The following is a 15,693-nucleotide window of genomic DNA, read 5'->3' on the forward strand; positions in this document are numbered from 1 at the left end:
ATTTTTCAATATATCAAGGACAATAATTCCTCAATGTAATGAGTGAAATTGTCAATATTGAACTTGACTCCCATTTTGTCATTGGTATCAACAATTCCAATTTGAAAAGCATTGATAGAATGGTCCATAAATTATACCATGACACAGAAACTGTTGATAGCTGCCTGTCTAACATACTTCACAAATTTAATAATAATAACTGGATTTTTCATTTTGAAAATTCAGTAGAAAAGGAGATGCTGCACATCAAGTGATACATCATTCATACTAGGGTCTATATGTGTGGACAAGGAAAATTAAAGGGAAATAATTGTTGCACTGGATCATGAGTATTAAACAAAACAATTATAATTTAAATTTTATTTCAGATTTCTTGAATATTCACAAAACATATACATGATAATAATTATTTTATTGTGCAATGAATAATCAATCAACCAAATAAATCACTTTTTTCTACCTCAGAATTAATACTAAGTTACAAAGTAATCATATCAATGATTTTATTGGCCCATTCTTAATACACATTTAATTATCTGTTACATCATAAAATTTTATGTAAATTATTTTTTTAAATGATGACATTCTCAATAACTCAATTAACAGTATAACTCATCAGCCTTATTTGAAATTGAAAATTATTTTGCAGTTGAATTTAGAATACAAATACAGTGTAGAAATACATGATTATTTCAATTTAAAATAGATATTTTCATATACCAGTAGTATCAGTGGAAGATCCAGAACTTTTTGTAAGGGGGAGAGGGGCACTGACTGACCTAAAAAGGGGTGTGGTTGGGTGGAGGGAGGTGTGGCCCGCTCCAGTTATGCTTCAGTGATTCCCTATATAATCAAATAAATTTTTCCCATAAAAGGGGGTGGTGGTGCCCCCTCCCCCTGGATCAGCATATGAGTATGAACACAGAAAAAAAGTGAAGTTAAAAAATAATTCAAGTAAACAGCTGGTACATTATAACATGAAATGTAAAACTATATAGTTTTATAGTCCAAAACTATAATTTGGACTGTCACTTTGGAAATAGAGGATATGTTTGATAGGGGCTGACTACAACTGTATTTGTGAATAGGGCTGCTGGTTTCCTTCAATCTAACTCAGCTATCCTTTTATTTTTTGTTTACCTGCACATCAATTCATTTCTAATGTAATTATAACATAATTATGTTATGTTTGATATACATTTTTTAAAGAGTTATCTCCCCTAATTCAAATTATCAACCTAATTTATGAAAAGTTATACATGTATATCATGTTTATAATTTGTATTTAAGAATTCTAATCTATTCAACTGGAAATAAATTTTATACTGGCCCTTATAAACCTGCCACTATTTGATAACTTCAAAGTTTGGGAGGCAAAAAAAAATCTGTTTGAATATCAAATTAAAGTTAAAAGAAGAATCTATAGTGTTATATGGGGGGACTTGAATGAATTTTGGAATGTACGATAAATAATATTTAAAATGAACAATGAATATATCAAAAGGTGATTCAAATTGGATTTCTGTAAGCAATATACAATACAATTAAGATAGACTGTATGATTAAGAAATCTGTGTGATATGGCCATGTTCTGAACTGTATCTCTTCCGTGAGTGAACCTCTGTATGACGACAGCAAGCTGATGTTGCATTGGTTACTTTCATATCTTGGATTTACGACTAGGTCCTGCAACTGGTGTATCCCTTTCATCCCATACTGGTACCCCATCACATGCACATATTCTTTTGGTATTCTGGAATAACCCTGCTGATCTAGCTACTATCCCACATAATAACCTACAATAACAATATTTTCACCTGTTATAAATTGTAACTACTATACTAAACATCATATATTACATTTTGTGTACTAACAATATTGACACACAGAAATGAACTCCGTAGTATATGTATTTGTATCCATCTGATGAGATAACCTTTTTTAACTGATTTTTATAATTCGTTCTTATGTTGTACTGTAACACCACTGTCCCAGGTTAGGGGAGGGTTGGGATCCCGCTAACATGTTTAACCCCATCACATTCTGTATGTATCATTTTGTATGTGCCTGTCCCAAGTCAGGAGCCTGTAATTCAGTGGTTGTCGTTTGTTTATGTGTAACATATTTGTTTTCGTACATTTTTTTGTACATTATTTAGGCCATTAGTTTTCTTGTTTGAATTGTTTTACATTGTCATTTCAGGGTCTTTTATAGCTGACTATGCAGTATGGGCTTTGCTCATTGTTGAAGGCTGTACAATGACCTATAGTTGTGCAATTTCTGTGTCATTTGGTCTCTTGTGGAGAGTTGTCTCATTGGCAATCATACCACATCTTCTTTTTTTTTTTTTTTAATATATGTATAAAGGAAATGTTGGGATATATAAAGAAATTAAACATCAATTCACCTTTCAGAATCAAAATTCAAGTACTATGGGTAATTACTCTGTAACCAAAAAATGAAAATAACTTCACTTTATTGTTTAATACCATACATTACTACATGTATTAGGTAATTATGAAAAATTATCCAGAATGCCTGAAGATTGTGAAACTGTAAATTGGACTGAGAGAGCTAGACAACAAGAACAGATCATTTCTTAACACATCTAAACTCATCCTACAGTCTTAGACAATAGATATCTGTCTCAAAAATAAACCAACAAAGATCTGCCAATAACATGATATTTCCTAAAAGGACAACAACATGATAAACAGTAAAGGAAAACATAATCTTACACAACACCATAGTAAATTGGGTCAGACAGAAAAAGCAAAAAGAAACATCTAAGCCTCCTTTCTAGCTATATATAAGCATAAACCACTGTTCATCACCAAAAAAAATACTGCTTATACTTAAATTCCTGCAAACAAAACACATATTGCATGCAGAAAGTGTATACCAGTAATCATATTCAACACAAAATTTACAAAAGATATCCAACCCTTTACAAAATTCTTTCCATCCTTTTATACCTTTGATCTGTAGACAGTGTCTGATTACAGGTGCTATATAAGGGCTACCTGAGACATCCGAAATTCACAAGAACACTTACCTATTGTCTGTTGACTGTGTCTGGTCATGTAACACACAAGATCTACCAATGATATCCCATATTTTACAAAGGTCTTTCTGTCTATTCTTACCTATTGTCTGTTGACTGTGCCTGGTCATGTAACACACAAGATCTACCAATGATATCCCATATTTTACAAAGGTCTTTCTGTCTATACTTACCTATTGTCTGTTGACTGTGCCTGGTCATGTAACACACAAGATCTACCAATGATATCCCAAACTTTACAAAGGTCTTTCTGTCTATTCTTACCTATTGTCTGTTGACTGTGCCTGGTCATGTAACACACAAGATCTACAAATGATATCCCATACTTTACAAAGGTCTTTCTGTCTATTCTTACCTATTGTCTGTTGACTGTGCCTGGTCATGTAACACACAAGATCTACAAATGATATCCCAAACTTTACAAAGGTCTTTCTGTCTATTCTTACCTATTGTCTGTTGACTGTGCCTGGTCATGTAACACACAAGATCTACAAATGATATCCCATACTTTACAAAGGTCTTTCTGTCTATTCTTACCTATTGTCTGTTGACTGTGCCTGGTCATGTAACACACAAGATCTACCAATGATATCCCAAACTTTACAAAGGTCTTTCTGTCTATTCTTACCTATTGTCTGTTGACTGTGCCTGGTCATGTAACACACAAGATCTACAAATGATATCCCATACTTTACAAAGGTCTTTCTGTCTATTCTTACCTATTGTCTGTTGACTGTGCCTGGTCATGTAACACACAAGATCTACAAATGATATCCCAAACTTTACAAAGGTCTTTCTGTCTATTCTTACCTATTGTCTGTTGACTGTGCCTGGTCATGTAACACACAAGATCTACCAATGATATCCCAAACTTTACAAAGGTCTTTCTGTCTATTCTTACCTATTGTCTGTTGACTGTGCCTGGTCATGTAACACACAAGATCTACAAATGATATCCCATACTTTACAAAGGTCTTTCTGTCTATTCTTACCTATTGTCTGTTGACTGTGCCTGGTCATGTAACACACAAGATCTACCAATGATATCCCATACTTTACAAAGGTCTTTCTGTCTATTCTTACCTATTGTCCGTTAACTGTGCCTGGTCATGTAACACACAAGATCTACCAATGATGTCCCAAACTTTAAAATTGTTATTAGTCACTCGGAATTCTGCCCTCCCAGCTGTAGATGTGATTTCACCAATCTCTCCAACCGGCTTCAAGAAAATTACATTTATAATTAAACAAATTTTAAACATTATAAAAATAAATGGTATTGATATCCATTTTTCTTTCCTAAAAATTATATGATGCCGTTCTTATTACATATTTCCAATATTTCTTCTGAATCAATCTTTATACCTTACACACAAACACACACACAAATACAATGTATCAATATAGCCTCAAGATTCTATTGATCATAAAGTCATTATTTTTTTTTTTATATATTTTGTCTTCATGTAGCCTTTTTTAGCTAATATATGGTATGGTTTATGCTCATTGTTGAAGGATGTATGGCTACCAATAGGATTGTTTGATAAAAAAAAAAAACCCAAAGTAAAACCATCGAAAGTTTGAAAATTTACTGGTCTAAAACTTTGTACATACCTTGTTTAAAGATTTCCCAAGAATGTCACCACAACTATAAAAAAAATACATAACTAGAACTTTTTAAATTTACCAATTACAAAAATAAATAATTTTTATAAAATACTTAACTATACCAGATCAATATAAGAAAAGACAACAATTCCATGACATAAATTAGTACACACAAACCAAAAAACACACAAAATGGAAAAGGCTATTATTAAGCTAAATCATGTTAATATAAAAGTTGTTGTATATTGCTGGAAACATATTAATTTGTGTTTTTTGTTCATTATTGTGTACATAAATCAGGCAGTTAGTTTTCCATTTGATTGGATTTTTGAGTTTTTTTCCTTTGATCTTTTTTTGTGATAATTTTTCATATCATGCTTCTCCATTGACATAGAAAAATATTGCTGGAAACTTAGGGGCACATGCCTCTGACAAGTGACAATGAAAACAGCAACTTCATAGGCAAAAGAGCGATAAACAGATTATAAATGGTCTTTCAAAACCAAGGAAGTTTCTCTGCCACATCTAAGGGGTGTCACCCTTCAATGAGATTGAAGTTGAGAAACACCCTTTTGTTTGAAAAAATTATCGATTTATCTAAAACCATAGTTTCTCTGATAAAATCTTTAATATGACAACCAGCTGAGATGTCTCAAAACTCATGTAGATATCTGATTAAATATCACCTATTACAACCAGCTGAGATGTCTCCAAACTGATGAAGATATTTGATAAAAGCTCACCTATCACACTCCAAACTCATGAAGAAATCTGATAAAATATCACCTATTACAACCAGCTGAGATGTTTACACTTGTGTAGATATCTGATAAAATATCACTTAGTACAACCAGCTAACTGATCTGAGATGTTTTATAACTCATGTAGATATTTGATAAAATATCACCTAATACAACCAGCTTACAAATATCTCCAAACTCATGTAGATATCAGATAAAATAGCACCTAATACAACCAGCTAATTGATCTGAGATGTTTACATACTCATGTAGATATCTTATAAAATCTCACCTATTACACACCAAACTCATGTAGATATCTGATAAAATCTCACCTATTACAACCAGCTGAGATATCTCCAAACTCGTGTAGATAAACCCCATACTTTCCTGGTAATAAACCATCTAACGTGCCATCTACAACACAGGTTGAATCATCTACCTGTACAAATCTTACTACTCCCTTTACTTTACTATCTAATCCTGTATCCATCAGAGCAACTGCTGCACCAAGGTTGGGTTTACCTGAAATACAATCAAGAAGCTGCAGGTTATGTCTAGCAAAAAGTAAGATAACTAAAATACTGAACTCTTAAGAAAAATTCAAAACGGAAAATCCCTTATCAAATGGTAAAATCAAATGCTCAATTACACCAAAAGATGGATAACAACTGTCATGTTCTTGACTTGATACATGCATTTTCTTCTGTGGAAAATGCTGAATTAAACCTGGTTTCATAGCTAGCTAAACATCTCACTTGTATGACAGTCACATAAATTCAATTATATTGACAACAAATTGTGACCAAAACAGACAGACATAACATTGCCACTTATAAAGTCTCATCAAGGACTTTCCTTATTTTGAATTAAAATTTTGTTATCCAAACAAACCTACTCTGTTATTAGGAAGGTATTTCATTTAACCCATATATCTTATTTGTTGTTGCTGTGAATTTTTATTATTAGGAAGGTATTTCACTTGACCCATATATCTTATTTTTTGTTGCTGTGAATGTTTAATGTAAGTACATGTATATTAAAATGTAGCATAAAAAGATAGAATCAAAAAGCAACAGTATCAAATTTTGTTAAATTTCTTCGATAAGATTATTGTCTATTTTTACGATTTTTCCCCAGAGATGAAAATGATGAATTAATAAGAAACTATCAATAAATCCCCTACATTAAACTTAATCAAAGAGCTGATAGCTCTGAAGTGGAAGAAGGTGAATAAAAGGTAACTTGAATTACCATAAAAGCAGCCCCACTTACCCAGGCTGCTTTGTTCCATTATCGTTAAAATGTATTTTTTTTTCTTCAAACAAGAAAAGGTCATAAGTACATGGATTTCCCATCCGTACAATCATTTTCTATGTTCAGTTGACTATGAAAATTAGGTAAAATCTTTAATTTGGTAGTAATTAAGAAGATCATATCAAGAGGAACACATGTGTACTAAGTTTCAAGTTGATTGGATTTCAACTTCATCAAAAACTACCTCGACCATAAACTTTATAACCAGAAGCAGGACGGACGGACAGACTAGAAAACATATTGCCCATAAATGGAGCATAAAAATAGTAAGACTTGTTACATACCTGCCAACTTTTGAAAGTTCTCATATGGGTTTTTACTGCACAACAACAAAATTAAAGGTTACAATTTTTAGCAATGTATTTTGCAAGATCTGGATTGTCTAGAAAAAGTGTCATATTTGTATGAACTTACATGACTTACATGCCTTTTCCTTAAGTCTGTTTGCATAATTCTAGTTGTATATTAAATCGGTAGAAAAATTATACATGAAGCTAACAGAAGTTAGACTATTAGCCTAGTTGCACATATTGTATGTTGACTTCTAACCAGTTATAAACAAATTTAATATATAAACTTCAATTTAATCCTTGAAAGGAGGTCTAAATTAATAAAATAATTTATAAATTTTAATTTTTTTATTTGTCCAAAATCATTTAAATTCATTTAATCAACATCCTTTTATGATTATTTGATTAAAATATTAATCATTTATAGTCTTTTTACCATTTACATTTTTAAAAGCAAAATAACTGAAAACAGGATAAAACAAAGGGAAGTAACAAAAAAGTATTTCAATATTCCCAATACACATCGTTTTGATAACACAACGGCAGTTAGCCGGAGGTAAACATCGTTGATTACCAGTATGTTTGACACCCAAGCTGTCAAGTAAAGCCATATAATTATACATCTTCTTTGATGTTCAGGTAAAATTTAACACAGCCTCAGGTGTCAATTACACCCGTACAGTAGTAAGAAATGATCAAATATGGCGTCTGAAAAATTTCATACACGGGAGTTTTTTCTCCTAAACGGGAGGTTCACATGTATGTTACGAAGGGCATCTAATTCACATGACAAAGGAAATCCATGAATAAAGATAACACTTTATATATCCTTTTTATTTATATAAAAATAAAATCTTCTTGTCTGCAGGATTGCAAATTCGTAACTTCAAGGGCGAACTTGTAAACAGGGCGAGTTGTACCGATACCAAATTCACGCATGCGTAATACAAATATCTACAGTTAAAACATCCTGTTTGACAAGTAAACAAATTACGTTCATGTGGATGAGATAAAATCTAATAATTTACATAAATAAAAGGGTCATATTTACGATAGTGATTGTTTTACAATCATAATTTACAAATTAAATGATTCAGATGCCCAATCATGTGTAAAAATCGGTGTCAGGAATCTAAGTTGTTTTGAAATTGTAATACACGAAATGAATGCGTCATACGGAGACTCAAAGCCAATGGTCGGCCCCTTAAGTCTTCAGAAGACTTGACGTCTTCTTCCACTAAAAAGCCTTATAAACAATTCAAATAAAGTATTCAACATGGCCATTTTTACCATACTTATAAAGTGTTCTATTTTTTAAATTCAAATTCAACTACAGTGACTTGCCTATGCATGTTACTGTTCACCTGTACCTATTGTACAACCAGATTGAAACATTGACAATACAATAGGGACATTTAAATTGGCCAGTTGGTTCTGTTAGATTTAAATCTACCTTTATGCTACCTGTACAGTTGTTTTTACAATTAGAGTGATACCTTTCCTGAAACTATAGAAATATATCAAGAGGTCCAAAACAAATCATATGCATTTCTGCTCGTTTTTCCATAAAATTAAATTGAAAAGATGGAGCGGCAATTCTTTTTTGAAAAACACTAGAAGAATTTATAGACCTATGGGCGGTACGGATAGGGAAATAAGGACTGTCAAACATTTATATGGCCTATAAAACATGCTTAAAACAATCTAAATGTTTATATAAACCCACTTTAAGAAGGCTATTTTATTCTTAAAAATCAATTTTATTGTACAACCAGATGCTCCGCAGGGCGCAGCTATATACGACCACAGAGATTGAACCCTGAACAGTTGGGGCAAGTATGGACACAACATTCAAGCTGGATTCAGCTCTAAATTTGGATTGTGATTAAATAGTACACACAGCATAGGTTTCTGACACAAAATGAATGTGGTCTTAAAGAACTTAAATTTTTTTTTTGCCTTTGATCAATTTACTATGCTGTTGAATATTAATCCTCTCAAAAATAATGTTTGAAGAAATTTTCTTTTTATTTATGAAATCTGAAATGAGAAAAATTGAACCCCCTCCCCCCAATTTTTTTTTCACATCCCTCTTTCCCTTATTCCAAAACTGATCTCAATTCAAATTTCTAAGGGAGTTTGCAACAATAACTACTCATTTAAATACATCATAAAATATTAAAATGTAAAAAAAGTGCTTGTAATCACTGAATGGTAAAGATTGTTTTAATTTATTAGTTAGAAGTAAAAGTGAATATACATTGTATAGTGTATAAAACAATGATTTAAGTTGATTCAACTACTATTCTGGACAAAGAAAGATAACTCCAATTTTTAAAGAATATTTCATAAAAACTGTGCTATTGAAAATTTCTTGATATTGCACAATATAGTGCAATTAGATATTTCTTGCTATTGCACAATACTGTGCAATTGAAGATTTCTTGCTATTGCACAATACTTAATATAAAAATTTTGGACCTGATTTGGACCAACTTGAAAACTGGGCCCATAATCAAAAATCTAAGTACATGTTTAGATTCAGCATATCAAAGAACCCCAAGAATTCATTTTTGTTGAAATCAAGCTACCGGGTAAGTTAAATTTTGGACCCTTTGGACCTTAATGTAGACCAATTTGAAAACAGGACCAAAAATTAAGAATCTGAATACACGGTTAGATTTGGCATAACAAAGAACCCCAATAATTCATTTTTTGATGAAATCAAACAAAGTTTAATTTTGGACCCTCCCAAATTCAATCCCAACCTTCCTTTTGTGGTCATAGACATTATGTTAAAATTTCTAGATTTCTGTTTACTTATACTAAAGTTATGGTGCGAAAACCAAGAAAAATGCTTATTTGGGCCCTTTTTGGTCCCTAATTCCTAAACTGTTGGGACCAAAACACCCAAAATCATTCCCAACCTTCCTTTTATGGTCATAAACTTTGTGTTTAAATTTCATAGATTTCTATATACTTTTACTAAAGTAAGAGTGCGAAAACCAAATGTCTTCGGACGACGACAAAGTAGACGACGACACCAAAGTGATACCAATATACAACCAAATTTTTTTCAATTTTTGCGGTCATATAAAAATTTGACAAAGTTATTGATGTCTAAAAAAGGCAGCTGGAATCTAGGGTTGCTATCATTACTTTCACAACAAAATTAAATGTTACAGTCTTGACACTAAATAGAGCTATTATGCTATTTGGATTTGGTATAAAAATAGCTAATGTTGTTGTACCTTTGGGTATAGGTAGACAATGAGCAGTTTCCATAAAAGATTGGCTAATATAGGTCCTATGTTTTACATAGGTCTTTATATCTTTTTTTGTGATGTAAATATCAGTTGATTGACAAAGATATTAGACACATCTTCCTTTATAATTTAATTGGACTTTAAGTGATTTCAATTTAGGACATCTTATCCATTGCTATCTGTTATCTATATAGTAAACAACTGTAATCATGTGAAATGTAACATATATAGCATATTTATCTATGTTCTCTTTCATAAACTTTAACTTAAACAATTTTAAACAATCAATACATAAAATGATCAGTTATCTTATTATCAGTATGTCAAAGTACATTGATAATTAACTAGTTGTCTGTAACAAACTTAGAAACAAAGGATACACCTCACAATATGGCTTCCTCCCAGTTCTTTGGAGGAGGTCAAGTTCCTGTTAATTGTAATCTATGTGACACAGATAGACCAATACAGTGGAAATGCATGGACTGCAGAATTCTCATGTGTGGTAATTGCAAGGACAAGGTACATTCCCAATTGAAAAATGCACTTGATCATAAAATCATCAGTAGAGAAGAAATTGGATTGCATACTGAAGAACTGGATTTTACCAATATCAAGTGTGATGAACATGCTGGACAATCATCATGTCTTTACTGTAATACATGTGAAGTACTAGTATGTCCAACCTGTATTGCTAAAGTTCATAAGAAGCATGATTTAATTGAAATTAGTGATGAATACAAAAAGAAAGTTGATAAACTGAAAAAAGGACAAAGTAAAATGCAGAAGAGTAATTCTAACATGAATGCAAAGAAAGATGAGCTCAATAAACTTATGTCAGCAGAAAATTCAAAGTATTCCAAAGTAAAACAAGATATAGTTAGTCATGAGAAAACTGTAAAAGAACAAGTAGAAAAATATTTTAAGGAACTCATAAATAAATTGGATCAAAGCCACGAAACTGTTTTAACATCAGTCAAAACAGATTTGAACGCCATATCAGTATTTACCAACCAAACAAATGACAAAATCAAGCAAGTCCAGGATTTTATTGAGATTACAAATGCTTCTGAATTCTTCAAGGAGGTTAAAACAATGGAGAAATCCACAGAAATCCAAGAATCGCAAACCAAACCAAGTTACAGTTCATCACCAAAATTTGTTCCAGGGAATATCAACCAATCAATGATTGGATCACTACAAGATGATGGAGACTTGTCAGCAGAAATAAACGTCTCCCTAGTCATCAATGATACATATCAGACTGAACTTGAATTGATAGCATTAGTAAGTCCATGTATTGACCAGTCAATTTGGATAAGTTCTGGTAAATATGGAATGTTACAGAGAGTAAAGCATGAAGGAAGTAATTTGAAGGTGATGTCTGAATTCAACATTAAAGTGTATGGTATGGCAGTAAATCCATCTAATCAACTTTTTCTGTGTGTTCAAGGGAAAACATGGTTACAACAAATCAGCAGTACTGGTGATCTGACTGATTCTGTTTATGATGTAACACCTTTCTATTCTCAAACCATCCATTTTAACAATGACAATAAACTTATAGTAGCAGCTAGTAATGATAAACTAAAAAGAAGTGCTGTGATCATAATGAACAAAAGAGGAGACAAGGAGACTGTATATGAACATGATGAACATAATCAACCTTTATTTAATAAACCTAGGTATATAACAACCACCAGTAATGAAAATATACATGTAGTGGATTTTTTAGGTGATTGGAGTGGTAAAGTAGTGATCTTAGGACAAGAAGGAAACATAATAAACCAGTATACAGGTCATCAAACTATCAATAAGAGTGAACCATTCAGACCAGTACACATTGTGACAACACCAAGTGACAATGTTGTTGTGATGGATCTGTTTACCCAAATCTTACACATCCTCAATGACAATGGTCATTTTATTTCATATTTCAATACCAAGGACATAGGAATAGAATTTCCATATTCTCTTGCTTTCAACACAACTGGACAACTTTATATAGGATGCAGTAAGGCTGCAGGTAGTCAAACTAAAGAAGCAAAACTATATGTAATAAACATTGCAGGATTCTAAAATATTCAAACAAATCTTAAAAAGAAACTTGAGAAAATAGGCAAAAAGTTTTCATGTCATCTCAAAAACTGAACCATAAGACTTAAATAAAAAGATAAAAACAACACTTAATAAATTTAAAGCATCTGAAACTCTTTTCTTATCGTAGCTACATAAGGGAGCTACCATTTGATTTTTATGGGGGGGCTAGGATGAAAAATTTTGTCCTTCATTTTTTTTTAGTTGTAATCTCTGTCCTGCCTTTTTATTTTTCACTCTATTCGGTCCTGCTTTTTTTTTTTGAGTTTATCCTGACTTTTTTTACATAAATTGTCATCCTGACTTTTTTTTTTTGCAAGTGTCTCATCCTGCCTTTTTTTTTACTCAAAACTCCTGTCCTGCCTATTTTTTTCAAATTTCATCCTAGCCCCCCATAAAAATCAAATGGTAGCTCCCTAAGGAACTCTGAAAGCCCAGTGTATGAAAGCCTAGGAATCTACTTCAAATTGGGAAATAATAACTCATCATTACTCCATTTACCACTTGTCTTCCTTTATGATGTCATCTTCTTAAGTTTTGTACATTTGTCTCAGTAGTTAATGGATTAAGAAGATTTCGTTATGTCTAATGGTAGTGTATGCACCAAATGTTCAATTGAAAAAAGCAACAGATGAGTTCCTAATTTTTAAGTGCAATCTTACAGAGTAGATATATATACATGTTTTCACTAAATATGTTATTCATATGGAGAGTATCATAGTGCATTCCAAGCCTTCAAAATAAATTGTCTGATATTCTGTATACAGAGGTATTAGCCAAAGTGCAATTCAGTATCACAGATCGAAATCAATTATTGAAAAAATCTGTGAAAATCAAATAAATCCATTTTTAAGGCAAATAATTATGAAATTAATGAAAAGTGATTTTTTTTCTTCATAAAAATAGTTTTATAGTTAATTTTTGCATGCACTTAAAAAAAATTGAACATTTGGACACGAAAACTGTAAATAAATGTCAGAAGACAAATATTTAAAAAATATTATTGGATGCCTGATGATGATATTTAATGGACACAGACTATACTTATATCAAAACACATGAACTAAGATACTGAACTAATAGCATTGTAACTTATTTCAACAATTAAAATGAAGAACTATGACAAATGTGTTTACCTATTGGACATATACCTATTCGGAATATGATAATCGCAAGTGTGCTACTGGAAACCAGGCAGAACTGAGAAATATTGTTCCTTATTACATTTGGGATGACTTGTGAAATAAGACTATTTACCAGAACTTTCAATTTCTATGAACAATCTATTATGATGTCATTTACAGAAATGGATATTAACTTTGAACATAAAATACAATATGACAGTATGCTGTGTGAAAATTAAAACATTCCCTTTGATTATTGTGATTTGATAAAAAAAAAAAAATCATTTATTAAGGTTTTTATGTAATTTTTCAAACTATATTTAGCAAGAGGGAAATATAGTAGTGTTGATTTTCATAAAAGCTTGAAGTGTTACATTTTGAATAATTTTCAGTATTTTAATTTTCTTTTTAAAATTAGAATTGCATGCTTAGAATTTAGCTGTAAATAATAGGTGCTGATTTTGATAGCAGTAGTTAAGAAAAGGCATTAACTGTTATTTCACATTACTTGAGATATAAGGGGTATATATACAATACGGTCAGAAGGGTGGTAATAACTTTGCTAACATAAATGCAGTTTTTTTCTGCGTTATAATGTGACATATTGGGAAAAATGTGCATAGACTCCTCTTCTTTATTATTAATTCAACTTAAATAAATATTCAACAAACATGCATTTTTTTTCTTAAATCTTGAAAATTTTATTTTTCCAATTCATTGTGGCATAAATTTAGAGCACACTTGTCCACAAAATATTCTTTTTTCTTTCTTTAAATCCACTGGTGTTTATCTTTTGTCACAAAACAGTGAGACAATTTGGAAATTAGTATGGCATTCATTATCACTGAACTAGTATACATTTGTTGAAGGGACAGCTGAAGGACGCCTCCGGGTGCGGGAATTTCTCGCTACATAAAAGACCTGTTGGTGACCTTCTGATGTTGTTTTTTCTATGGTCGGGTTGTTGTCTCTTTGACACATTCCCCATTTCCATTCTCAATTTTAGAGTTGTTTTATTAAATGTCTAATATTTCAAATGCATTTATCTCTAATATTAGAAGAACTGAAAGGTATTTTATTTTCTATTACATATTGGAATTGACTAGGTGAAAAATAGCTTGTATGCCATATTTGTAAAAAAACAACAAAAAGTTAAACTTAGATATGTTAGAAACATGCTAGACATTCAATTTAAATATAAAATTATGTGAAGTAGTTTTAATTTTTTAGGTTTAGAATGACATTTTTTATCTGGATTATATATTATTTTAATCTGTTTTAACTGATCAATTATGAACTCACTTGTTGAAATATGAATACTTGTTCAATAAACATATTTTGGAGTACTTTATGCTTAACAAATGACACATTCCCAAAGAAGAGAAATCTTTGAAAAAGTATAAATACAACCAAATTAGTAAAAAAAAAGCTGTTTCAGGCTCAGTCGTTCATTTTTTTCAGTCGGTTTGACATTTATGTAAATCTTGTTTAGTTGTTTACAATTTTTGGGATCTGCTTACCCACCAAGAGCACCTGAGATCACCCCCGTTTTTGGTGGGGTTTGTGTTGCTTAGTCGTTTTCTATATCATTGTTTGTCTTTCAGTCATTTTCCTTTTTTGGCAAATGTCAATTTATTTTTGACTTATTAGTTTGAATGTTACTTTGCTATATTGTGCCTCTCTTTTAACTACACATAATTTTGTTTTTGAGTTGATAGTCAAAATTAGCCTCATGCAATAACTCATTTAGTAGTCATCCAATGGTTTTGGTTAAATGGGCATTTTTGTAATTCTTATATTTTTGTTCATTTTTGATTTACTAGTTTTTATCTATCAAACATGATTTTGAGTTATTGGCCAAAAAGAGGCATACTAGCCTAAAATTGACATCTGAAGGCAATCTGATAATTTTGATGCAAACAGGAAGAAGATAGAGATTGTGGATCCAAGCATTTGTGTCCCAGTTTGTTTCTTTTTAAAACAGTTCTAAAAAAAAGAATGTGTTCATAATTCACAGATGTCCCACTGGCACTATCTTTATGTTTAGTGAACCGTAAATTTAGGGTCACAACTCTCTAATTTGTCATTAAAATTAAAAAGATCAAACCAAAGGAAACATGTGTACTAAGTTTCAAGTTGATTGGACTTTAACTTCATCAAAAACTACCTTGACCAATAACTTAAACCTGA

The 15,693-nt window shown here is 31.4% G+C and overlaps 2 protein-coding genes across 2 annotated transcripts in view; one reads left to right on the plus strand and one right to left on the minus strand.

Annotated features, from left to right (window-relative positions):
* Positions 1-345: 345 nt before the first annotated feature.
* LOC143068942 (copper chaperone for superoxide dismutase-like) overlaps positions 346-15,693 on the minus strand; it is a 32,449-nt gene continuing 17,101 nt past the window's right edge. The window contains exons 4-7 of the mRNA XM_076243339.1: positions 5,748-5,937; positions 4,679-4,712; positions 4,148-4,284; positions 346-1,796 (exon numbers count right to left, since the gene is read on the minus strand). Of these exons, the coding sequence (XP_076099454.1) occupies positions 1,661-1,796; positions 4,148-4,284; positions 4,679-4,712; positions 5,748-5,937 (497 nt within the window). The 3' untranslated portion in view covers positions 346-1,660. The remainder of the gene's footprint in view (positions 1,797-4,147; positions 4,285-4,678; positions 4,713-5,747; positions 5,938-15,693) is intronic.
* On the plus strand, positions 10,614-14,849 carry LOC143068938 (uncharacterized). The gene has a single exon (XM_076243335.1). It carries the CDS (start codon positions 10,676-10,678, stop codon positions 12,359-12,361), a length of 1,686 nt encoding a protein of 561 aa, XP_076099450.1. The 5' UTR covers positions 10,614-10,675; the 3' UTR covers positions 12,362-14,849.

Source organism: Mytilus galloprovincialis, chromosome 3 (genome assembly GCF_965363235.1).
Source record: "Mytilus galloprovincialis chromosome 3, xbMytGall1.hap1.1, whole genome shotgun sequence".
Classification (NCBI taxonomy): Eukaryota; Metazoa; Mollusca; class Bivalvia; order Mytilida; family Mytilidae; genus Mytilus; species Mytilus galloprovincialis.